This window comes from Phragmites australis, chromosome 2 (assembly GCF_958298935.1).
Source record: "Phragmites australis chromosome 2, lpPhrAust1.1, whole genome shotgun sequence".
Classification (NCBI taxonomy): Eukaryota; Viridiplantae; Streptophyta; class Magnoliopsida; order Poales; family Poaceae; genus Phragmites; species Phragmites australis.
The window spans coordinates 25,899,247-25,926,177 of NC_084922.1; the positions used below are offsets into that span (position 1 = coordinate 25,899,247).

Genomic DNA, 26,931 nt, shown 5'->3' on the forward strand with positions numbered 1-26,931 from the left:
CTACTGCGTGCATCTAGGATACTTTCCCTTTCGGAGGGCATCAGGACCTGCCGCCTTAGCACGGCGGGCTCTCTCCCGCTTTCTTTCCCTCTCAGCCTCTCGAGCCTAAGCCACGGTACGGTCGTGCGCCTCCTTCCTCATGCGCTCTTCTTTCTCCCGCTTGAGGCGAAGTTCCTCTTGCTGTTGCTCGTACTCCCAACGTGCGTACGCTTCCCTTCTCCACCTCATGTTCATGTCGACTCACAGCTTCTGTGAGTCATTTTGCTCATTGTCGAGCCACTGAATAAAATCACAGAGCGGTGGAGGGGACTGAACAAATGGAACAAGATGAGCGGTTAGTAAAAGAGGGTGCGTAATCGGAATAGATGAGGCGGATATCTGTTACCGTACCGGTCGATAACCAGTTATTGCATGGCGAGGCTCGTCATACTCGTAGTTGGCACACATGAAGAAGCGCAGCCCATAGGTGTATGAGATGTCCTGCGACTCGCAGAGCTTACAAAGGTCACCACAGAAGCACATTGGTGGTTCGAGACCTTCAGGTATGGTAGTCCCCCAATGTTTCTTTGGTGGGCTCGATGGAGCTGAGGAAGACATTGCACTTTAGAGATATGAGAAATGAGCGATGCTTCACCGTAAGGAGGTTCGGCTATTTATAGTTGGGGGAGGCAGGAGCATTGGATTCGCTCTTGAAGAAAGGAGTGAGGGCATGGGCGTAGCTGGTGGGAGGAGCATCGGATTCCATCTTGAAGAATGGTAAAGTTGTGTCATTGCCCATGGTCAGAGATTCCACGTTTATTGGTACTCGTGTTGTCATTGACTGATTGAAAAAAGCTGGGTAGTGTTGTCACATCTTGTTTAAAGCCTGCGGCAGGAGGCATGTGTTGTCAAGTCATGGTTCAAGTTTAGTGCTGTGGTCATTTCTTCATTTAACGTGTCTGAATATGAAATGCATTTACGAAATGCTAAGTTGACCATACAAAGTAAACGTGTCTTAATACATAGGAGTACATCACGAAGCGAATATGCATATGTCAGTTATATAAAATGTAAAATGCTACTCATGCCTCCCTCGTTGCCGTCGCCCGTGCGCCCCATCGTGGTCCCGATGCCGCTGGTTAACCCTCACGTGACCCCTGGAGTAGGTGAGGGGGTCGGGTGGACCGACTTGTCTGTAGTCCTAGTAGGGACCACCGGTGTCGAGGGCTCGTCCTGCGTGGGCTATGTCCGAAGCGATGCACTGGAAACCTGGGACCGCTGAAGGACGTTGTAGTCAGGTGTGCCTCTGAAGAAGTCACGGACGATGTCGTATGCGGTGTTGGGGCCAGCCTCATCCTCCTGACTAGGGTAGGAGGACTGTGAAGGCTCGGCAAGCGTCCATGTGTACTGGCTGGAGGGGTCTATGAACAAATAATCACGTTAGATACGAACAATATGGTATTGAAAGTAGTAGTAAAAAATATATAATTGTACCTGCGTGGTACGACGGTGCAGCAGAAGAAGGCCACGTTGACGTGCCGTAGTACGTTGCGGGCGGGGTAGGGCGTGGGGCCGTCGAAGACGGACCGGCCTCGTCACCAAAGTAACCTGAGCACAATATTAACTTATTTTGCTGAAAGTATTAGATACTAGGAATAAGGGTTCCCGGAGTACCTGACTGTGGACGCACAGGGCTCGATCTACGAGGCTGCGTCGAGACTTGTGCAGACGGACCTAATGAATGTTTAATAGCAATAAGTAAAGGATATTGTTCAACATTATTCAAAAGTATAATTCGTACCATGTTGCTCCGACCCTCCATGACGTGGTAGAAAGGGTCGTGTGGGTGCCGACACTGAAGAACGTCGGTGCACGTCTGACAGCCAAGATGACTCGGCGTGTACACCACTCGACCTGGGAGGCGGCCCTGCTACATCTGTGGTAGATCGGCAGAAGGTGAGCTTCAAGGCACGCGTCGTCTTGTCGAAAACCCGTCTAATGATGCTCACAACATCCGACGCACTTAGGTGATGCCCTTGCCAGACGCGGTCCATGGCAGCAGCTGCATCCCTATTTACGTCATAAATGATATCTGTCTACGGATACGAACAAAAGTGAACAGCCTCGGATTCATCCATATCGTTGCGAATCTGACGAGTTTGTCTTTGGCCCGGTGCGTTCTTCATCTTTCCCAAATCAGGCACATATATTCTTGCAGGCCCTGGGTTACTTGTAAAAGTGTCAACAATGCTGTAACCATACAGCTCCTGGTTCCAGGTGTTCAGTATTTGATCTTTCATGAAATATTGTGACACATATTGCCTGGGAAGCATATGGTGCTCCGCGCACGCAGCTATGACGTGTGTACAAGGTTTGTGGAGTAATTGTGGCTTCTGACAACTACATATGCATGTCCCACTCCTTAGCACACACTCTTGAACATGCCGCTCACGTCTACCCCCCCTCCGACCCTTATCCCGACACAGGACACTGAACCTGTGCTCTGCAGTGCCCTCTTGATTTACGCGATGCATGTGGGCCTTCCTATTTGTCTTCTCCATATACTCACATAGCATCCGCCCGTAAAGCATACGATTGTCCTCCATTACAACCTTAGCAGCTACATACCGATCAATGAAGTACTTGCAGGTCCCATGCAAAATGCCTTCTACAATTCCAACTAGTGGTAGGGACCTTATTCCTCACATGACCCAGTTATAAACCTCTGCAAGGTTTGTAGTCATTACTCCATACCTGGCACCACCACTGTCGTACAGCAGAGCCCATTTTTCATTCGGCTCATTGCGTATCCATTGTGAGAAGCTCCTAATAGATGAGCCCGATCTCCTTACAATCTGCGGAGTATCGGTTGGGAGAGGACCGAGAGCTATTGGTTCGTCACCATTAGGTGCAGCCTCCGCAGTTTGTTTTAGAGTCAGTTCATCAAGTCTTGCCCATAATGCATTGAACTTACGTTGCTGGTTCTGACTGCACAACTTCTTGAAGAGCTTCATTAACTCTTTGTTTTTAAACTGTCTGTAGAAGTTTGCACCCATATGGCGCATGCACCACCTGCTTTTGAGATCTGGCCACTGTACTGGTACACCCCATCGCACGCTACCATATTGCATATCCAGTAAAGCCTGCAACAATCCTGCATGTCTATCATGAAAGAGACACACATCTCGTCGGTCAAGAACAATTGCATGCTTAACCCGCTCTAGGAACCAATACCAGCTGTCCCCGTTCTCACTCTTCATGAACGCAAACCCTAGTGGCAGGACTTGGTTGTTACCGTCGACCCCTATTGCAAACAAAATCTGCCCTTTGTACTTCCCAGTCAGGAATGTTCCATCTAGGCATATGATGGGTCGGCAATATCTAAATACTTTGATAGTTGCAGCGAATGCAAAGAAAGCACGCTGCAACACTCTTTTTCCGTTGTACTCCACATCAGTAGAGGGGTAATGCTTGATATCATAGTAGTTGCCTGGATTTCTTGCACAAATTGTGGCTAATTGACGAGGTAGATTGTGATACGAATCTTCATATGTACCGAACCTCATCTCAATAGCCTTTTGTTTCGCCCTCCATGCCTTCGCATAGTTTATTGTGTACTGGAACATTTGCTCAATAGCACGGATTATTGATCGTGGCTCATACCTTAGGTTGTCCACAATCTCTCCGTACATAACATTTATAATGAAAGCAGAAGACAGGTTCCGGTGGGCGAACTCTATTTCCTCAATGTGACAATTATGTTCCTTACATAGATGTCCAAATGGGCCGTGCCTACTGGGCCGGCCCGAGGCACGGAACTGTAGGCACGGCCCAGGCACAGCCCGGCCCGAGCCAAGATGGGCCGGGCCGGCACGGCACGAGGCCACGGGCCATGCCTGGGTCGAGCGCGCGGCACGGTGGGCCGGCACGGCACGGCCTGGCTGAGTCGGGCCGGCACGGGCACGGCCCGGCCCAAGAACGCGGCGGCCCGCACGGCACGGCACGGCCCGGGCACGACCGGCCCATCACGGCATGGCCCACCGTGCCTGCTCGACACGTGACGGCCCACGGCACGGCCGGGCCGGCACGGCACGACACGGCCCACCGTTTGGGGCACGGCCCGGCCGGCACGTGGGGGCACGATGGGCCGGCGGGGGCACGCGGGGGCACGTGGGTTAACGGGTTAAACGGGCCGTTCCTGGCCCGTTTAACCCATTAACCCGATATTTTTGAATTTTATAGCCGTTTTGTGACCGTTTGAGCTCCAAAAAATTCGAAAAAAATTGCAAAAATCACCATTTTTCACCTATAAATAGAGGAGCACCTTGCCCTTCCATTCCACACCAGCAACACCATTTTCTCTCTTGTTTACTCCTCTCATTCTTGTCTCAAAGTTCCTGAGAATTAGCGATAATTTGGCAAAATTAGTTTGAACTGTTGCAAAAAAATCCGAGCAATTCCAAAATCGTCATCCTGCTGACTTGCTATCTTGAAGTTGAAGAAATCTTGGTGATTTTTTTGCATCGTTGTTGAGTCTTATTTTATTATTAGTTTTATTACTTGATTATTTCTAACTCTGAATATTTGTAATTTTTGTAGTGTCATTCGACAAATAGACATTGATCATGGATGCCGGTGATCATGATACATCCATAGATCATGATTTTTTCTCCAAGGACTCACAGGGGACTACGGCCCCTTTGATACCAGTGCTGCAGGTGATGATGGACCCGACGGTGAACCTCCGGTTGGTTCACATCCAGATCCAGGTGATGCAGCAGCAGTTCCATCGTCAGGCTCTACAAGTGTGCACACATTAGCAAGCAACGGGTCTAAAAGATCAAGAGCCGGTACTTCCGAAGTTTGGCAAGACTTTGAAAGGATCTACAAAGAGGAAGATGGGGTAAGTGTCAGGTATGCTAGGTGTTATATTTGTAAAAATGAATTATCTGCAAAGCCCTCAGGTGGAACAGGGCACTTGAAGAGGCACGCCACAAGTTGCAAGCGAAAGAGTGGAGCAGCCATGAAGCAGACGGTATTGCAGTACAACCCCGACGGCTCTGTTCATCATTGGGAGTACGACTCTACCAATGCTCGAAAAGAGCTATGTCGCTTCATTGCAAGAGCGGATCTACCACTCAATATCGGTGAGTCTGCTGCATTTGAAGATTACATTAAGCAAGCTCATAATCCTAGGTTCACGCATGTTTCTAGACAGACAACTAGTAGGGATATGGTAAAATACTACAATACGTGTCGTAGCAAGCTTAAAGAAATGTTGCAAACATGTACATTTTCAGTTGCTTTGACCTCGGACATATGGGCAGGTAGGGCTAGAGAGGATTATCTTAGTGTGGTTGCTCATTTTGTTAATAATGATTGGGAATTAGAAAAGAGAATAATAGGTTTTCGTTTGATTGACAACGCGCATACCGGTGAAAATATTGCTGAAAAAATATCTCAAGTAGTTGCAGACTTTGGTCTCACGAATAAAATATTTTCTATCACTTTAGATAATGCCGGTGCAAATTCTAGAGCAATGGATATTCTTACTCCGTTGTTTAGTACTTATGCTGAATCTTTCTTGTTACATCAACGTTGTGCTTGTCATATTATCAATCTTATAGTAAAATCCGGTTTGAAGAGGTTGTCGCGATACTTAGACGATTTTCGTACTGCAATATCTTTTGTCAACTCCTCTAACCAACGAATTGCAGCATATAAACAGTATTATGTTGCAATGGGTGTGCATCCACGTAAGTTTGCTCTGGACATGCTGGTGAGATGGAACTCTTCTTTCTTGATGCTGAAAAATATTATACCATATAAGAGTACATTTGGTGTGTTTATTCATATACATTACCATCAGCATGGGGGTCAAACTTTACTCACGGAAGCGCATTGGTATGTTGCTGAAAGGATACTGGAGTTTCTTGAATTTTTTTATGATTCAACTGTGAGTTTATTAGGAGTTTATTATCCAACATCTTGTTTAGTAGTGCATAATATTGTTGAAATTGCTACTCATTTAAACAACTATGAAAATGACAATCTTCTAAGAGATTGTGTAGTTCCTATGAAATCTAAATTCTTAAAGTATTGGAAAGAAATTCCTTTGTTGTACGCCTTTGCCTTTATTTTAGATCCTAGAGCTAAAATTGTAGCTTTCTGTAGAGTTCTCGCAATTCTAGGTGATGCTCTTGGCCATGATTATTCTAATTATTATACTAATGTTCGTTCTAAGTTATTCGAAGTTTATAGTAAATATGAAACAAAGTATGGCGGAGTTCGCCTGCAACAACCTCCACTAGCACCCACAACAAGTAAGAAGACGATAACGTGGGGGAAAATATTTGGTGCAGGTTCTTCATCAAGAAGTTCAGACTCTTCGTCACGATCGTCTACGGGCACCGGAATTCCAACATCCGGAGGGGAGCTAACTACCTTCATTGACAGTGACGTTATCAGCCACGAACAAGAAAACTTCAACATACTGCAATGGTGGCATGAGCACAAGACGAATTATCCAGTGCTTTCACTGTTAGCGCGAGATTTGTTAACGGTTCCTGTATCTACAGTTTCTTCTGAGGTTGCCTTCAGTCTTACAGGAAGGATAATCGAAGAGAGAAGAACAAATCTGTCAAGTGAGATGGTTGAAATACTCACCATAGTAAAGGATTGGGAATAAGCTGAAGCACGAATGCAACACACTGCAGAAAATACTGAGCTTGAAGAATCATTCCAAAATTTGTATCTAGATGCTGATAAGAACGTGTAATTTCAAATTTTCTGAGCTAGGTTGTACTCTTTTTTCCTTTGCTAGAAAGGTTTTTAATGAGGCAACCTATCAATAAAGCTCATTTTTAGAATTAATCATGTGCCCCTATTATTTCTAAGTTTTTTTTATATTATTCATGTTTTTTGTTTATTTTTTTTAAAATAACCCCCACGGCCCCACCCCCACCCACCTCTCCTCTCATCGTGGCCTATAAATACCATCTACTCCATCTCAAACTCCATGTAATCTCATCGGTCACCCATCTCTCTTTTCCTAGTTGCTAGCCAAGTAGCCAGTAGCCACTTCACATCAAGAAACCAATTTCATATTTCAATTCATGGATCAAGACGCCGAGAACTCGCGTCCATGGTCATGGGTGTGGCAATATTTTGAAAAGGTCTTCAGAGAAATTAACGGGGAATAGGTAAGATTTGCTAAGTGTAATATATGCAGCAAAGAAATAGGTGCCAGATCTCCAAATGGAACGGGACACTTGAGGAAGCATATTAAATATTGCAAGCAAAATTCTGGGGTTTCTAATGAAACCATGTAATTTTCGGAGCATAATCGTAGGTTGTACTCTTTTTTCCTTCTAGTAGAAAGGCTTTTAACAAGGCAACCAATCAATAAAGATCTTATGTATTTATTTTCTATATTTTTATTGTTTTTTGGATTTTTTTAGCTATTATTTTTGATTTTTTCCTATTTTTTGGAGTGCTGACGGGCTGAACGTGCCTCCACCATGCCGGCTGGGCCCGTCGTGCTTTCCCGTGCCGACCTGGCCCGTCGTGCCTCCACCGTGTCGGTCGGGCCCGTCGTGCCGAACGAGCCCGTCGTGCCTCCACCGTGCCGACTGGGCCCGTCGTGCCGAACGGGCCCATCGTGCCGGCCGGGCCCATCGTGCCGACCGTGCCGTGGGCCGGCCCGGCACGGCACGGTGATAGTTGGGCCGTGCCGTGGGCCGACGACTCGGCACGCGGGCCGGCACGGCATGGCCCGTAACAGTAAATGGGCCAATCGGGCCATGCCGATTTCGGGCCGTGCCGAGTTGGGCCCGTGCCGGGCCGGCCCGATTGGCCCATTTGGCCATCTTTAGTTCCTTAACTATTGAGCATTGCCAGTAGTCCGTCCATTTCCCTCTGAATGCGTGCACCCGCCAAGGGCACTGACGCACCAAACACTTCACATCATACTCTCGTTTACTTGATTTAACAACCTTGAATTGCCTACGAAGAGACAATGACCAGAATTTCACTGCATCAATAACTGCCTCTTTTGTAGGGTACATAGCACCCTGTGACACCTCATTCTCATGGTACTGCCACGGTGTCTGGTCAGCCTCGCTAACCACCAACTTCGAAAATTCTTGATCCCACCACTCTGCAGGAACTGGAGCATTACCCTCCTCATCAGAAGAATCCCCATCGGCAAGGCCTTCCTCCAACTCTTCATCCTCCAAATCCATATCTTCAATGATGCTAGGGATGTGCTCCCCTTCATCAGCTACACCCATCGGCTGCACCTCTGGAACATCACCAACCTCCTCCCTGGACCCTACATTAGCCGCCTCTGACTCATCTTCCACTGCCTCACTTGGTCCTGCTACTGCTTCTGCAGAGTTCACCTCATTTTGATCTTTCAGGTACGCCTCAGCTAACAAAACAAGCGGCAGGCCACGTTCACAGCATATATCTACATACTGCCTCCAAGTTGATGTGGCTTCGATGGGAAGAAGCTCACCAAAGTATCCATGACTAGCACGGCTCAGGAAAGCTTTCAACTTCAGCTCATATTGCTGCGGATCCAGTTGGAAAAACCGCATGAGCCATTTGCACACACCCACAATAGTCCTCTCATTAGCTTTACTAAGCCCCTTCATGACATGACGAAATCCAGACAGATCTACACCGTTGGGACCGTACCTAATTTCACTCTCACCATAATATATCTGAAAAATTAATTTATCTGCCATCCCTGGAAACACCCGCAAACATAATCTATGTTAAGACAACAAACTATATTTCTGATTATCGGATAAAATAATTTTTAAATGCTACCCTAGGTTCGCAAATTATCATCTACTGTTGCCTCCTACGTCCGCAGGTAAAAATAATATACTAAAAATAATATACTACAAATAACATACTGAAAATAATATATAAAAATAATATACTACAGATAACATACTGAAAATAATATACTAAAAATAATATTCTATATTGAACTGCTATCGTACCATTTTCTAACTACATTTGACAATTTTCTAAACCCTAGGTCATAAATGTCTAAAATCTATGTCATATACTACTACTGCACTAATTAACAATAATGAAAAGGAAAAAAAGATTTACCCAAAAATTTTCTTCAAATCCGCGGCCCAAATGCAGCAGGGCTTCGCCGACCTCTCTTCCTCCCCTCTCCTCTCCTCTCTTCTCCTCTCTCTTCTCAACTTTTCCTTTTTTCGGATTTTTATGGTTTTTTGGCCAATTTTTGGCCTTTTTATAGCAGCAAGGCGCGGGCGGGCAGTGCGGCGCGGCGGGCGGGGAGGAGCCCTTACCGCCCCCTGAGAGGACGGTAAGGAGCTCTACCCGCCCCCTCAGGGGGCGGTAAGCCTCTAGGCCGGGCGGGAAGGCCCCACCCGCCCTCTGAGGGGGCGGTTAGGCCTACCGCCCTCTCAGGGGGCGGTTAGGACCCGTAACCGCCCTCTCAGAGGGCTACAACCCCCTGAGAGGGCTGCAGGCGCCTAGTTTTACAAATATCTTCGTCGGAAATCTATTTATTGAAATTTTAACTCAAAAAAAATATAAAAAAAAAAACTCCATAAGCTTCATGTCGAGGAAGTATACAAAGTTCTTGCTAAGCCCAATGAAGTCATTGCTCGCCGGGATCACGTGGCAGCAGGGAAAAAAATTTCAACGAAATTTGAATTTCGCTAATTTTGGCCCAAACAGAAATTATCCTATTTCGGTTAAAAAAATTAGCCTAGTTTAAATAGATCCGGGCCCAAACGAATCAGCAACCCAAGCCCGGCCCATTCTAACTATAACCCTAACTCACCCAATGTCTAGCTATTTTTGAATTATTTTATTTTTCCTGTGAACTTATCATCTGTAGTCCTGCCTCTCCCACCAGAGCCCATCCCACCGAGCAGAGGCAGCGGCGTCTTCAACACTTCACCACACAGCATGGCGCACTGGCGGCGCGGCGCGACGTGGCAACTGCAGCATGTCATCAAATCCTCCTACACCTAGGTACTTGATCTGCTAGTGTTTGTTTTTACCGATTCAGTGGTCATGGTTCAAATGAGATGGTGGAAAAGATTCATGAGCATGTGAGCAAGTTGTGGTTTGAATTGATTTGAGAACACATATGATCGTAAAATGAAGAATTTAGGCTTACAGTTGGCAGCTCCTATTCTTGCCTGACGAAAGAAGAAAATGATGATACAAGAAGCTGTCTTTGTTATTGTTGGGTTTGGCTAGGAGATGGCAGCGGCTAGGTTGTAAAAGAAAAATAGGAAGAAAAGCAAGATAGTTGTGGTGGATGAAGAAGATGAGTTCATAGATTTTGAAAACAACACAGATGATGATACTCTACCTGATAGTCCAGCTTATGTAGAATTTGATGACCATAGCTCAGCAGGAGGCACCGACAATGGAGGTTATGGAGATGACTATGAATATAACAAGCCAAGGGCATGTGATGGTAATTACTTATGCTTGTTTTCCTTTTGTTTTCATGTGCCTCAAATACTTTAATGGGTATGCCTTTGTTTCTATAGGTAATACTTTAGCCAAAAAAAGCAATTTGAAGAAGAGCCGGCTAAGAATGTCACACAAAGGACAGCGTGCTAGGAAGAAAAAGATGGATATGGACCTTTGATCTTTTGTTATGGTTATGTGGTGCTTGTATGGACTTTCATATCTTTACTTTCCTACTATGGAGTTATGGACATGTGATATTTTGTTATGGTCATATGATGTTTGTATGTATTATGGACTTTGATATTTTGTTATGGCCATGTAATGGACTTTGATATTTTGTTATGACCATGTAATGCTTGTATGGAATTTGATATTCCTAGTTTCCCACTATAGAGTTTTAGACCTTTAGTCTTTTGTTATGGTCATATTCATATAATGCTTGTATGAATTAATGATTTTGATATCACCGGTATGGATATTTGATCTTTGTATGGACTTTGTTATTATGGGTATTCTTTGTTTGCAAATTTAGTTAGATTGATTATGGCATATATTGTAATTATTTATATTTTTTATCGAACTATGCTGTTAAATTGGGGTCAATGGTTGCAGTCTGCCGAAATTTCTTTTCAAAATTTCACTCAAATTTTATAAATTTCGGTGATTTCACCCGAGGGTGAAAAAATGCCCGACAAAATTTTGAACCCTACGTGGCAGACGTCGTTCCTCGCTGTGAAAGATGATTTTATCACGCAGCTCTGGTGCGTTGGCCCAGTCGAGGACTGCCCCGCCGAGCATTTCTTTTAGTGTGAAAGTTCGTTGTAGGACCCCTAGTCTTTCAGCAGGAAGCGCACATGGCCCTCGTGCTCGATCAGATCCGCGTCATCTACATCGGGGGCCCACTCCATGTCGACGTTGGAGAAGTCATTCCTGGCGCCAGCGCCGGGAAAAGCTAGCTCGCCTTCCAGTTCCAGCGCCTAGAGGCTGTGGGTGGTGATTTAGTGCTGGAGTCAAAATCGCTCGCCTGCAGCACCACCTGTCAACTAACCGAAGAAATTCAGATGATGAACAGTGTTTTCTGCGACAGAGTTCAGAGAGAGCAGAGGTTGATTTGTTTTCGGGGGTCAGGAACTGATCCCCTTCTTTTTTGATTTTTTTTCTTTTATTATCCTGTGGGCACTCACACACGATTGCAACAACTCCGACCGAATCTTATGCCATCATCACATGATCTCCAACGAACTCGGTGCTCACTCGGTCAAAGCTGGTACTAACGCCACTAACTGAAACTCACGCGCCAAGCTGAACAACCAGACTCTGAATGAGCCCGTCAGTCAGCACAACTCACGACACGCACGCACGCACGCACAACACTCTGATGGACATGATTGCACAACAGTTAGCTCATGTGTCGTGGCATCATTCTACAAAATCTCTCTCGGGATCGGCATCCTGTGCTGTGGCCCAGTCGTCGCCGATGCCATGGTGCTACAGCGCCACGTTGGGTGCCTGCAAGAGGTACGGTCAGATCTAGACGACGACAAAGACCTCCACTTGGTTGTTCCTCTTTTGCTCTGTGGCAAAACCAAAGATGACGCTGCCTCGGAAGCATTCGAGCAGGCGCCGCAGCACGGTGCTCTCCCCGGTCAGTGGGTTCAGCGACACAGCCAAGAGGTTGTTGTACTTGTCAATATCGATAAGGAGGCTAGCGGCAACCAGCAACTCTCTTGCCCACCAACGCCGTGACCTGGATCAGTTGGGAGTCCTCGGAGCTCATCGACTGGAACAAGACATTGTCGGAGTACTCGACGGAGATGAACTACTTAGGTTCCTTTGAGGCTTGTTGTCTATGTGTCACGAGTTATGTTAGAATTATTAGGGCCGGCCTATGTAATAATTTTTAATAAATCTCAAAAACCTATATTGTGGAGAGGTGGCCCATATTGAGGTCTATCCTCTATTAGTATCATATTACTAATGGAGGTGGAGGTGAGGGGTTTTCCCCTATATATATGCAAGGACCCCCACATCTTTGCGTACACGAAAAAACATAGACTCCTAATTGAGAGTAGCCTTAAAAGTGGGAACACTCTTATTATGTGAGTCTATGAGTTAGGGTTTTTGCCTCTTTCTCTTTCTGTTGTGCTACCGCTGTAGTCTACTCCATCTCGGTGTCGGCGTGCACCGTCAACCGGAAGAGCAGGTCTCTGAAACCCTCGCTCTTGAGATCTTGCACTCGGAGAGGGTGAATAAGGTTTTTGGGAAGCATTCCGCGCGACTGCTCAAGTTCTTCACCACGACTCGTCTTCCTAGTCGCTTGGGCGCTGCCCGCTGTCATCGTCAATAATTTCGGTGCATCGTCAGCAGGATCGATCATGCCATCTATACGGTGCAACCAGCATCTCCAGCAACTTCCACAACACAGGACCAGTACGTAAAAATAATGTTACTCGTACTTTATTTCCTACGATTTCTAATTTCGAGTATAGTAGATCTAGTCATATGTTGTGCTTTCGTACACATGTCTAGATTATGCTATGGTGATATGATCATATCAGTTTATCAGTTTCTGTTCATGATTTATTTATGGATTAAATTGAACATAAAAGTATTTTATTTTCCAACAACCCAAAAACCTTATTGTAGGCATTTAGGTTTATCAATGGTTGGTTTTGTCGATGCACTAAGGCCAGATAAGTTTTCTGGTGTGCACTTTAAGAGATGGCAAGTCAAGGTCACTCTGTGGTTGACGACTATGAATGTCTACTGGGTGGCTAAGGGTAAGCCGGAAGGAACCCTTACTGCTGAGCAGGAAAAGGCGTTCACGGATGCCAATACACTCTTTGTAGGCTGTATTCTTAGCGTTCTTGGTGACCGTCTTTGTGATGTGTATATGCACATACAAAGCGCGAAGGAGTTATGAGATACACTGAATGCTAAATTTGGTGCATCAGATGCAGGAAGTAAATTGTATATTATGGAGCAGTATCATGACTACAAGATGGTTGAAAATCGCTCTGTAGTCGAGCAGGCTGATGAGGTTCAGTGCATCGTGAAGGAACTCGAACTCCTAGAGATCAATGTACCCGACAAGTTTATGGCTGGAGGTATCATTACCAAGTTACCTCCTTCATGGAGAAACTTTGCCACTGTTTTAAAGCACAAGAGACAAGAGATTACTGTTGAGAGTTTGATCGCGTCTCTTGATGTTGAGGAGAAAGCTCGGGCTAAGGATGTGAGTCCAAAAGGAGGCGAGGGACAAACTAGCGCCAATATGGTGCAAAGGCCCTTCCACAATAAGAACAAAGGGAAAGATAATAAGCCAAATAAAACTACCACCTTCAAGAAGAAGAAGAAGAACACAGCAAAACTGTCTTGCTTTGTGTGTGGTGAGATTGGACATTCACCGAGGATTGTTCAGACCGCAAGGGAAGAAAGGCTCCACAAAAGCAGAACTCAAAGACTGCTAATGTGGTGACCATTGGTGAAGCTGGAAACAGAGCTGCAGGGTATGAAAATTTACCCTCAGTGTTTTCATTGTTTCAGTCTACTAATTGGTGGATTGATACAGGGGCCAATGTTCATGTGTGTGCTGATATCTCAATATTCTTATCTTATCAAGTCGTCTATGATTCTTCCGTCCTAATAGGGAATGGGTCACATGCTTTTGTTCGTGGTATTGGCACAGTAGATCTGAAGTTTACTTCGGGAAAGATCATGCAGCTAAGGAATGTACAGCATATCCCTACAAGGAACAAGAATCTAGTTAGCGGCTCCCTTCTTTGTAGAGACGGGTTTAAGGTGGTGTTAGAGTCCAATAAAGTAGTAGTGTTAAAGCATGGACAATTTATTAGTAAAGGCTATGAGTGCAGAGGCATGTTCCATTTTTCCCTTTCTGATTTCAGCAATAAGTCTGTGAACCATATTTGTGGCAATGCTAATGATGATGCTAGTGTTTGGCATTCGCTGTTATGTTATTTGAATTTTGGTTCTATGACTCGACTTTCCAGCATGAGTTTAATTCCAAATTTTTCCATAGTCAAAGGTTCTAAGTGTCATAGTTGTGTGCAATCAAAACAACCTTGTAAGCCCCACAGGGCAACCGAGAAGAGAAATTTGGCACCTCTAGAAATCATACATTCAGATCTGTGTGAAATGAATGGTGTGTTGACGAAGGGTGAAAAAAGATATTTTATGACTTTGATTGATGATGCAACTAGATATTGCTATGTTTATTTGTTGAAAACAAAAGATGAGGCTCTAGATCACTTTAAAATCTATAAGGTAGAAGTTGAAAATCAACTAGAAAGAAAGATCAAAAGAATTAGACCGGATCGTGGTGAAGAGTATTTCTCTAGTGATTTCGATTTATTCTATGAGAAATATGGGATTATTCATGAGAGTACACCTTCCTATTCACCCTAATCAAACAGGGTTGTCGAAAGGAATAACCGCACATTGACTAACTTGGTTAATGTCGTGTTAGACACTGCGGGATTATCTAAGGATTGGTGGGGGGAGGCCCTGTTGACTTCATATCATGTCCTGAATAGAGTTCCTCTCAAGGATAAGAAGAAAACCACATATGAAGAATGGGAAGGGAGAAAGCCATCCCTTTCTTATTTGCGCACTTGGGGATGCTTGGCGAAAGTCAATGTACCAATAACTAAAAAGCGCAAGCTCGGAACTAAAATAGTGGATTGTGTCTTTCTGGGATATACTCATCGAAGCATTGCTTATAGGTTTTTAGTGGTTAAATCTAAGGTACCTGACGTGCATGTCGATACAATGATGGAGTCTCGTGATGCAACGTTTTTTGAGCTCATATTTTCTATGAAAATTATACATAACATGTCTAGACTATCTTCTGAGATAATATCTGAACCTCCTCCACCTCTTAAGATTATTGAACAAATACATGAGGAAGATCCTGAGGAGGATGACAGTGAAGCTCCTAGGAGGAGTAAGAGACAAAGGATTGCAAAGTCTTTTGGTAATAATTTCACTATGTAACTTTTGGATGACACTCCAAAGTCTATCTCAAAAGTGTTTGCATCTCCAGATGTAGACTACTGGAAGGAGGCTGTACAGAGCAAAATGGATTCCATCCTCGCAAACGGAATTTAGGAGGTCACAGAACGACCCTATGGATGCAAACATGTGGGTTGCAAGTGGGTGTTCAAGAAGAAGCTTAGGCCCAACGGTACTATTGAAAATTATAAGGTTCGGCTTGTGGCCAAGGGTTATACCCAAAAGGAAGGTGAAGACTTCTTTGACACTTATTCACCTATTGCGAGATTGACTACTATCCAAGTGCTACTTTTCTTGGCTGCCTCACATGGTCTCATCGTTCATCAGATGGACGTTAAGACAGCTTTCCTTAATAGAAAGTTGGACGAGGAAATTTATATGGAACAACCTGATGGGTTTGTAATAAAAGGTGAAGAAGGTATGGTGTGTAAGTTGTTGAAGTCCTTGTATGGCCTTAAACAAGCTCCTAAACAATGGCATGAGAAGTTTGACAAAATTTGAACATCTGCAGGATTTTCGGTCAATGAGGCAGATAAATGTGTATACTATCGCCATGGTGGGGGTGAGGAAGTTATATTGTGCTTGTATGTTGATGACATACTGATATTTGGAACAAACCTTGACGTGGTTTATGAGGTCAAGTCTTTCTTATCTCAAAGCTTTGATATGAAAGATCTGGGTAAGGCTGATGTAATCTTAAACATCAAGTTAATCAAATGAGAGAATGTGATTACTCTTACACAATCTCATTATGTAAGAGTAATCCCATCGGTACTAGAGGGTTATAGTTCAAACTGGATATCTGATGCTGATGAGATTTACGCCATAAGTGGATATGTATTCACTCTAGGTGGTGCTACTGTGTCATGGAGGTCTTACAAACAGACCATCTTGACGAGATCAACTATGGAAGCAGAACTCACTGCATTAGACATGGCCACTGTCGAGGCAGAATGGCTACGTGAATTGTTGATGGACTTACCTGTGGTTGAGAAACCGGTACCAGCTATCCTTATGAACTGTGATAATCAGACGGTTATTATCAAAGTAAACAGTTCTAAAGATAATGACAAGTCCTCAAGGCACGTAAAGATACAATTGAAGTCTGTCAAGAAATTGAGAAACTCCGGAGTGATAACCTTAGATTATGTCCAAATAGCTAAGAACCTGGCAAATCTCTTTACAAAGGGACTATCACGGAGTGTGATAGATAATGCATCGAAGGAGATGGATATGAGACCCATGTGAGTTATACCATAGTGGTAACCCAACCTATGTGATCAGAGATCCCATGAATTAGGACCTGGGAAGAACAAGCTATTGGTCTAACTGGAGGAGAGTACCTTTGTTGTTTGACCCACTCGAGTGAAAATGCAATACTCTCATAGATCTGTAAGGCAGGTTGGCTAATGCCTTAATGTGTTCTGTTGGCTTTAAGTAGCAAAGATACTAACCTACAAGGCATTCTTAAAAGAACACACCTATATGAGTCTGATTGTTGGTCGCAGTCTATGAGATTCGGGTGATCTCTAGTAAACTCATGAAGAGACTATGGAGTATAACTTATATACTCCACCCGCAGGGTAGTCTACTGGCAGCCAAGTATCAGTTATAGCTTTAAGTGAAACTTGTTTGCACAAAACTTGCAATTCAAGGCATAGTCCATTGTTCAATTTGTGAATGAGTGTAGCTTGATGTTCTAGGTGGATGTTCAACTTAACAATCTCCACTGAAACACTGGTATATCAAATAACAGTGGAAAATTAGTAATTCTCTATGGGATTTTTGAGATCTGGTGGGGGATTGTTAGAATTATTGGGGTCGACCCATGTAATAATTCTTACTAAATCTCAAAGGCCCATATTGTGGAGAGGTGGCCCATGTTGAGACCCACCCTCTATTGGTACCATATTGCTAATAGAGGTGGAGGTGGGGGATTTTCCCCATATATATATGCAAGGACCTCCACCTCTTTGGGTACACGAAAAAATATAGACTACTAATTGAGAGTAGCCCTAAAATTGGGAACGCTCTCATTATGTGAGTCTATATAAGAGTTAGGATTTTTAGCTCTTTCTCTTTCTGTTGTGTTGCCGCTGTAGTCTACTCCATCCCGGCGTCAGCGTGCACTGGTAACTGGGAGAGTATATCTTCGAAACCCTCGCTCTTGAGATCTTGCACTGGGAGAGGACGAATAAGGTTTTTAGGAAGCGTTCCACGTGACTGCTCAAGTTCTTCACCACGGCTCGTCTTCCTGATCGCTTGGGCGCTGCACGCTGTCATCGTCAACAATTTTGGCGCATCGTCAACAGGATCGATCATGCCATCTACACGGTGCAATCAGCATCTTCAGCAACTTCCACAGCGCAGGACCAGTACGTAAAAATAATGTTACTTTTACTTTATTTCCTGCGATTTCTAATTTCGAATATAGTAGATCTAGTCATATGTTGTGCTTTCGTACACATGTCTAGATTATGCTCGAGTGATATTATCATATCAGTTTATCAGTTTCTGCTCATGATTTATTTATGGATTAAATTAAACATAAAAGTGCCTTATCACTAGTACACAACACTGCTATACAGGTGGGTGGAAACACCTTTTCACAAGCGTTTAGCGCACCAACCTAGGAACGAAGGCATGTGGAAATGAATGATTTCCACAGGCGCAAAACTGACCGCCTGTGGAAATGGATTCCACAGGCTGTTGGCATAAGGAACCGCCTGTGAAAATTTATTTTCACAGGCGGTTTTTTATGTTAACCGCCTGTGGAATCCACAGGCGGTTGACTTAACAAACCGTCTATAGAAAATAGATTTCCACAGGCGGTTCCTTAAGCCAACCGCCTGTGGTATGTATTTCTTTCAAAAAAAATTAGAATATATTTTATTCCCTCCAGATTTCACACAGTTTCAATAACATCACAGATATCAATAGCATCACATGGCATCACAGATTTCATAAATTTCAATATTTAACACAAGTACCATAATATTCACAACATCACAAGCCTATATTGCTAAAAGTCTTTCTTCTCCCACTCACAAAGCCTAGGATGGCTAGCTATTTCGCCTCCGCGATCAAAGAATCTGCCGTTCTTGTGGATGACTTCATGCATAATAAACTGGCACATGTCACGTTGGACATTTTGGATATCTTTGTCTATGAGAAATTGGTCGGTTTTATTTTGGACCATCCGTGCCTGGATTGAAAACACAACTAAAAGAGTTAAAACACTACTGATAATGAAAACATAACCAAATAAGAATGTGCATGCACAATGATGACTTATGTCCTCAGGGTTCGTTGTGTACCTCCTGTTTACCCTAAGAAACTCGCAAATATAATATCCACAAAGAACGTTATTGAAACCTTGCTTGTGGCACTTCAAATAAAAACGCAGCGTATTTGTTAATTCAATAAGACTCTTCGTCATAAATAGCGAGATGCAAGCATTAGAAGTGTGTTATTACCGGAAAGTGTGTACGGACCGCCATCGCATCTGGCTTGGCCGTATCGTGTATCCCACCTTTCGTTATGTACCACTTGTAGGCTCTACTCAAATGCCAATAATTGATTATCAATTCATAAATGATTTATAAGAATTTTATGTATGGGGCTTTCTTTTACCCCTGTATAACGTCAATGAAATCTTGGTAGGATTTTTGTTGGAAATTGGCTGAGTCAAGGATCACGAGTCTGTTCGACTTAGGCATCAGCATTATACAAATATAGTGGTCGCTACATGAATACTTACGTTAGATTCTTGATCGATCAACTAAGTTGAATATTTATGTTAGGTTCATGATATATCACACTTACTTAAAGTTATAGGGAGCCAAGATGTAGTCCTTGTCCTGCAATTCTAGCATAGCCCTTTCTATATAGGCTGACATTTCGAGCCTTTTTTATTTAGTCAAGTCTTTTAGGACCCTTGCTTTATCCTTTTTACTCTTCCCCTTAATCTGGTGGTCATTAGTCTTCAAGTTCACGATCATGTCGGGCTGAAAAATTCGTTGCGGATTAATGAATCCGACGGGCCTCTTCAACTTTTCCGCATCGTTAAATTGCATCCTACAGATCAAGTCACTAGTCATTAGCTTCTATAGCATATATTGGTAGATATATGAACGTAGGGGTAGATTGTAGACACTTACAGGCATCACACGCTTATGAGATTGATGTCGAGTTTTTCGCAGCGGAACAAAGCGCGCATGTCCTTAAAATCCAATATGAGATAGGAGTCTCCGCCTGTGAAAATGGAGCTAGGCGGTTGGTATAAGAAACCGCCTGTGGAAATGCACCATTTTCACAGGCGGTCCTCAGTCGCACAGGGCCGCAGCCACTTTCTCAGACGGTTGATCCTATAAATCGCTTGCAAAAATGAAACCTAGATGTCTCAAAAAATAGCTTTTGTGGTAGTGTATTTTCTAACAAGCTAGGCTTCAGCGAAGCCCATATGTAACATGAGAAGAACGGGGAAAAGACAAAATAACTTTGTGGCCGTTGTGATGCGATTGACTGTGTTGCTTTTACCTTGTTTGCTACATGGGTGTGTGAAACATATCCAAGAGAGAGGGGCACAAAAGTCTCGGTAAGGTTGTGAACTCATGGGTATACCACTTCTTCCATCAGAGTTCAAATCTTTATGTTCACCTTTACACATATGTGGGTACTTTTGATGGTAATATTTGTTCGTGTGTAGGCAGCGCACACTGTCAGGTGTGAGTGTGCATGTGAGACAGTGTGTATGCATTATCCTTTGTGCTCGCAAAAATCATATGCAAGAGAGAAGAGACACCGTGAAAGCATGATATTCATGTGTTACACTGTGTGTTAAACATATCAGAGAGAGAAGGCACGTTTGTGTAAAGCAGAACCTAGCCACGAAACCATGGTGCATTCACTTATATGATTCGCTAGCTTGTTTAGAGTAGTATTTTACTAAGGCTTTGTGTAAGGTTGAGACTACCTAATTCATAAACAGGTTGTCTAAGTACCTGTTTATAAGATCTATCAGTTATTTCACGAGCTATTTCTATGTGGGCCTACAAATCTCTCTTAGTGGATCTTCATCGTCACACACCTCCATCTTGGATTTCGTTGATGTGGCTATATTATGTCATGGCTGACACTATTATACTAATCCCACCACTAAAAGTGTAAAAGCACAACTCATAGAAAATTTACTACTAGTGCACTCAATCTTAGACAACATAAATTATCAAGATGAGAGACACTCTCGTACAAGGAAAGTGTGAGGGAGGGACATACATGAACCGTCATCGGAAGCATTTTTTTTATCGAAACAGACATATAGACATATTATCTCCCGTTCTTCCACCTAAAATAACAAAGGCCCTGTTTGGATAGAGGGATTGGGATTCAAATTTTTACGATCTAGTAGCTCGGATTTCCTAAAAGAGATCTTAGTGCAATCCCCGTTTCAAAAAGATCATTAGGTGAAAAGTTCAAATTAAGAGTCTTGAGAACAATATTTAGTGCCAGTGCTAGATCACTTTTGACCGGATCCTAGCTCGGATAGAGAACTGAACTTGCGAGCTACAGCTACTTTTTACAATCTAGTAGCTCGGGCTTTCTTGCACACCAGCTCCGTCAGCTCCCGACCGTCCATCGATATCGCCGGGGTGCTGTAACATAGGTGATGCTCCAAAACTCCAGAGTTCGTGTTATGTGCAGCCTGCAGAGGCGCAGCGGCCTTCCCGCTGCCGAATGCAACTCCATTACCCCAAGGCCAGAGTGAACTCCTCAAGAGTCGAGCGAAAGGCACTCTATCTGCTGTCTCACCGGTGGGCAAGAATGAGCCCAACAGCAATTTCGGGAGGAAACCCAAATTTTGGTCCCAAATGTTCCCATGTTATGTGGGTCATCTCCTTGCCCAACAGAAGAACAATGGCAAGTTTTCGCAATCGGTTATTTTTTTTCCTCGAACAAAAGAGCCCAGTTTTTTTCCTCCAATTTAACTCACAAAGTTTTCATTAACAATTGATCGACAGCTCAAACTACAAGATGAATGACTTCCTATTGGTCTGAAACTGATTCTTTCTCTCCAGACAGCCGCTTCCTCCCCGGCTAGCTTCGGAGTCGTTGATTACCTCCAATTTGCTGTCACGCGAGGAAAAGAACCAAAATATGAGATAAAAACCAGGATCACGTATGTTCTTATTCGACAGCTTTTATTCCACCACCTTTTCTAAACTACCCGATACAGAGCTGCTTTCTCAAGGAGCATTTTCTATTAAACTGCAGGAACCTATAAATGATCAGCAAACAAATGAATTGTACAATTGCATTTACAATTTGGAAAATCATGATACACATACTAAAACGAAAAAATAACATTAGTCTACAGATGGTCACTCTATCATCAACTGCCGTGATCCGTGTGCGATATGCGGCGTTTACAATCCCAAGACCGCACCAAAATTGCAGCAGTTGCGATGTGGTAACCATTTGCCAGTGCACTGGGGGAAAGTACAGTCGAATACTACCGAGTTAGCAAGAGTAGCAGGATGTGACTCAGTACCATCAAGGGCTAATAAGAGAGAAGGGAACATTAAGCAAGGAGCTCGCAGCTCATGTGAGAGATCTGCCTGCCCATTCACGCTCCCTCCGCTTAAGCTTTGCTTGCATCTTGTTGAATTTTTGTTTTCCATTCTCCAGAAGAGGATCAACCACTACATAGTCGTCTGGGTCATCTTTCCTAGCCATTCCATCCTGTGAACATCAAATTTCAGGTCATCCTGAATCGTTACAGGAAGATACATCTATTTCACATCTATTTCCCCGTGGCAACCTACCTTCGAAGAATCAGGCATGAAAGTCAGCCGGTTGGTATGCCACCCTGTGTAATCCTCATCGGCCTCTTTTTCCGTGTTATCAGTAGCACGATTCGTACCGAGGAAAGAAGCCTTGAACTTCTGTAACTTTGCTAATGTCTGACAAGAAAAATAGCGTGAAAGGAACGTTTGGCCACAACATGAAGAACACAAAGGTTAACAGATCCAAGTGATACCAGCTAGCACATCAATATGCATGAGAAATGTGTAAATTATCAGAATGAAGGAAGATAATTACCTCATCTTCACGGCCTTGGAGCCGACGTTTCTTCTGTTTTTGCAAATGTCTCTCCTGTTCAGCTGGATTTAATAGTTGCAGATTAGCATCTGCTTTGGACATACTTTCGGCACTGGCTTCTGAGCCAACACCCTTTTTCTTCAAGGATAGTTTTTTAGACTTTTGTAACTGATGCTCCTGATCATCGTCATCATCGTTGATATCACTCCTGCGAACAGTCAATCAGTAATAGCTTTTAGCAAAACTGTTACAACAAATTATCTACAAGAAACATTTCTTTTTTTAGAATTAAAAGATGTATTCATTCAAATATAGAGTACAGATATGAGATACATATTGTCCCATTGAAAAGTCTGCAATGCAAGTTGCATTGGACAAGGCGATGAGTGAGCCAAAGCCTCACAGGAAAATAAACAGGGCGATTCTATTTTTGCCTGTCTAGCCTGCTTAGCTAATTTGTCTGCAACTGTGTTATGTGTCCTTGCGATCTTGATGATTGATAGTCTCATGTCTGCGGTTAATTCCAGGAATTCGTTCAACACAGGGAGTCTTCTTCCATTCTTGTCATGATATGCATATGATATTACATAATGGGTAGAATAGATTAATTTTTATAACAGAAGATAACGAAGATTAAAAATTCTCTAATTTTAAGTAAGGATTTTTTGTAAGATAATTATATAGTGGTAGCAGCCTTAGCAATTAAGTTTCCAGAAAATTATCACTTATTGGATATGTAATGAGATCAAGATGTAATGGTCATATAGAAATAGCATGCTGCAGGGTGGTATTCACAAGAACAGGTAATCTAATTGCTCAATATTACATAATGATTACCAATCAACTTTGAAATAGACAATTCTACCATTACAATTTGATAACTGTTGCTAAAAGAACAGCCATGACAATTTGGGGATAAGGTAAATGAACAGAGAGTGATGGTTTGGGGATACTGAACCTGTGAGCTGGTAATTCCCTATCCTTCCGATGTGGTTTATCTGTTCCAAAGAGGAAAATAAATTGCATTAGTTTTCCAACCTACATGTAGCAATCAAGATTCATGAGTATAAAATTGCAACTAATTTCAGGACATAATGTAACCGTATCTCATTTAGCATGTCATGCATAGCCAGAAAAAAAAAAGCCCCAAATTTGGACTACCACAATTCTGTTAGAAACTTGAACAGTATGCTACCTGTTTTAGAGGTTTCAGGAGGGCAAATATCACCAAGCTCTCTACGTTTTCTTAGGATTTGTGAGCGCATTCTGTTGTCAAAATCCTCTTCATTCTCGTCTTCAGGATAATCATCAGTTTCTGGAGCATGCTCTGGCTCTCTTGAGTCAACTTTCTTTGAGATCAAAGCCTCCCTGACAGACAGAAGAGTATCCTTTTTCTTCTCCTCTTGCTCCTTGGACTGCAAGGTTGGAATAAGCACAATGCTATTTACATTTGGCAGGCACTAAAACTATTTAAGTCATATAAGCAGGTAACACTTTGATTGCAAAACCTGACCAGAGTAAAAGATACAGATCGCACCCTAAATCAACTCAAGACTGAAGGCATTCAATAATGAGCAGTGTATGACAGGAAGCCTGTCCATAAAAAAGACATTCAGCAGACAGGACTGATCAATAAAAAAGCAAAGGCAAGATGGTATGCACACTAATTGAATAAGATATTGTCCTGTTGTTTTCAGCATGATATGTTCAGTAGCAAAATTTTGGTTAATACGATGAACATTTTGCGATCACAAGTGATAATACTCACCAGCTGTCCATCCTCTGGTTTCCCTTTAAGAAAACGGGGATCATCCAGCACATCATGAATACTTTTTATTTTGTCCTTTACGGAGGAAGCTGCCTCATTCTCCTCCTCTTCTACTTCATCACCAAATGAAAGCACATTAAGTTGCCTGAAAGATGAATAAAACAGGTCAAAACTAATCCACCATGCATTTTACGGTCTTCCTAAGAGCAATACTTAGGAAAGAGTACTTACTTAACTGCTTTCTTCTTAGGTTTCACCTCAGCATCAGCCTTGGCAGCAGACTCAGGTTTCTTAAGTTGCCTTGGAACAACATCCTCAAATGGGTCCCAGAGAACCTACAAAAACAGAAATAAACATAAGGATAAATAACTAGTTTGGAGTCACCAGTCACAGAAAACCTATCAGGTAAGCTATCTATCACCCAAACCAAATATGGTAAGTCACAGAATGATACTAAATAACAAAAGAATATAACATGAAAAAACTACCTCGACTGAAAGAATTTTCTGTGGGTACACAGGTCGGTCATCCTTATCAGTCTCAACGTCAGCCAAGGCAAGAAGGTTGAAAATAGAATCACCAGTAACCTGCGCACAACACACAGCCAACCATAATCAACTCCAACGGAACAACACATTACTCCAAGATATGCACTGCAAGGAGCTCTCAAGCTAAAGATGGTACCTTCCCAAAGATGGTATTCTTCTTATCAAGCCAATCACAGCGGTCAAGGGTGATAAAGAACTGGCTTCCGTTCGAATGAGGCGTGCCAGCATTGGCGCACGCCACTAAACCCCTGTGGTTAAACCGCAACCGTGAATGGAACTCATCCGCAAATGGTGCCCCATAGATGCTCTCACCCCCTGCAAAAACGAAGCAAGAGAAAATAACATCAGCTTCAATCAAAGCACCGCGGGCGCTCCACTACCACCAACAGCACAATCAGATAAGGTTACCCAGGCACCAAACAGTATGAATACACTGTTACATTTAATCAGTAATTCAATCCAAATCCATGAATCAATTTGGTCAATATCCACATTACGATGTGGAGTCAGAAACCCTAGATAGGTATAAGCACGCACCCGGGGGGGGGGGGGGCTGGTCGTACCTGTGCCGGAGCCGGTGGGATCGCCTCCCTGGACGAGGAAGGACTTGATGACGCGGTGGAAGAGGGTGCCGTCGTAGTAGCCCTCGAGGCAGAGCTGCACGAAGTTGCGCGCCGCCTTGGGGGCCTCCTTGGGCCACAGTTCGATGTCGAGCGGCCCGGCCGTCGTCTGCACCACCACTTTTCCCTTCGTCGGCGGCTCGAGCACGTACACCGACGACATCTTGCTGCCCTCCTCGTCGCCTCCGGCCGCCGCCGAATCGACGTTCTACCTGAGGCGTGCGTGTGGGTCGGGTGGTCGGGTTGTATGGTTCGGGGTCGGGTCGGGTCGGGTCAGGCCAGGGAAGAAGATGGGTTCGATTGCGTGAGAGGAAGCGGGAGAGAATAGGACCTGTTTACGTCGCAGGAAAACGTATTTGTTGACATACGCTTTCTTGATGTGAGTACGGATGTATCGTCTACCTGCTTTTGTATCACACGTCTAGCAATTGTTGACAGCCGGGTACTGTAGCCATCTTTTCACGCCCGGCCCTAACATGGTGGCGTCACTCAATGAGTCAATGTATTAAGGATTTTTTTTAGAAACAGGGTTATATTATCAAGCGGCTGGGGTGTAGCACATTTTTTTCATACGCTTTTGTTCATGATATAGTCATGTTGGAAATTAGTTGGAGATCATTTTTTGCATTGTCACTAATTTGTTTCACTTGTTACCGAAATTTTTTGGATACTAAATAACATAAAATTTGTTTTCACTTGTCACCGAAATTTTTTTGTCACCGAAATGTTGGTAATTTTTTGCATTGTCACTAATTTGTTTTCACTTTTCACTTGTCACTTATTTGTTTTCACTTCTCACCATCGGGAAATATTCAAATAAAAATAGAAATATTGTTCACGCTACGAAATCTAAAAGAGAACAATAACCATCAGCCATTTTCAAAATAACGCTTGCAAAAGATCGGAAATCTTGCGGTGATGGCTAGTTAATGTCCAACATGTTAAGGAATTGTATGTCAGTTACCAAGTAATGTAGTCAGAAAAGGTATATAATTTGGAGCAAGGTCGTAACCAAGGTCATGATCTCCTCTAACTTGCCCACTAGTTTCTCTCACAAATCGTATTCTCTGTGAAATTCAACGAGGGGCAAGTCTGAAACCACTGAAAGTCTGATACCATATCGTCTCAGTTCACAAGTAACAAATCACAACTCACAAGTCTAGAGCCATGTCTGAGACAAATTCAGCACGCCGGATCTGATTGATTTGTCCATCCATTCCAAAGCTTGGTTAACTTTGGTTATCTTCCTCAATCAGCTTCTTATCTAATCTAACCTAACTTAGGGCGTGGCCCAACAATTGGCGAGACGCGTCGCGGATGCGCTGCTGTGACCGCTTCGATGGAAAAAAGGTGCCTGCACCACTTCAGTCACCGCTTTAGCCAAAAAAAAGGGCGCGCACGT

The 26,931-nt window shown here is 43.5% G+C and overlaps 1 protein-coding gene across 1 annotated transcript; it reads right to left on the reverse strand.

Moving 5' to 3' along the window:
• Positions 1-21,733: 21,733 nt before the first annotated feature.
• Positions 21,734-25,797, reverse strand: LOC133905435 (peptidyl-prolyl cis-trans isomerase CYP57-like). The gene is made up of 10 exons (XM_062347207.1): positions 25,473-25,797; positions 25,046-25,224; positions 24,850-24,948; positions 24,593-24,696; positions 24,362-24,506; positions 23,789-24,008; positions 23,552-23,591; positions 22,594-22,801; positions 22,317-22,454; positions 21,734-22,233 (listed from the first exon to the last, which is right to left on the reverse strand). The coding sequence occupies exons 1-10, from the start codon at positions 25,690-25,692 to the stop codon at positions 22,093-22,095; spliced, it is 1,494 nt and encodes a 497-aa protein (XP_062203191.1). The 5' UTR covers positions 25,693-25,797; the 3' UTR covers positions 21,734-22,092.
• Positions 25,798-26,931: the final 1,134 nt, after the last annotated feature.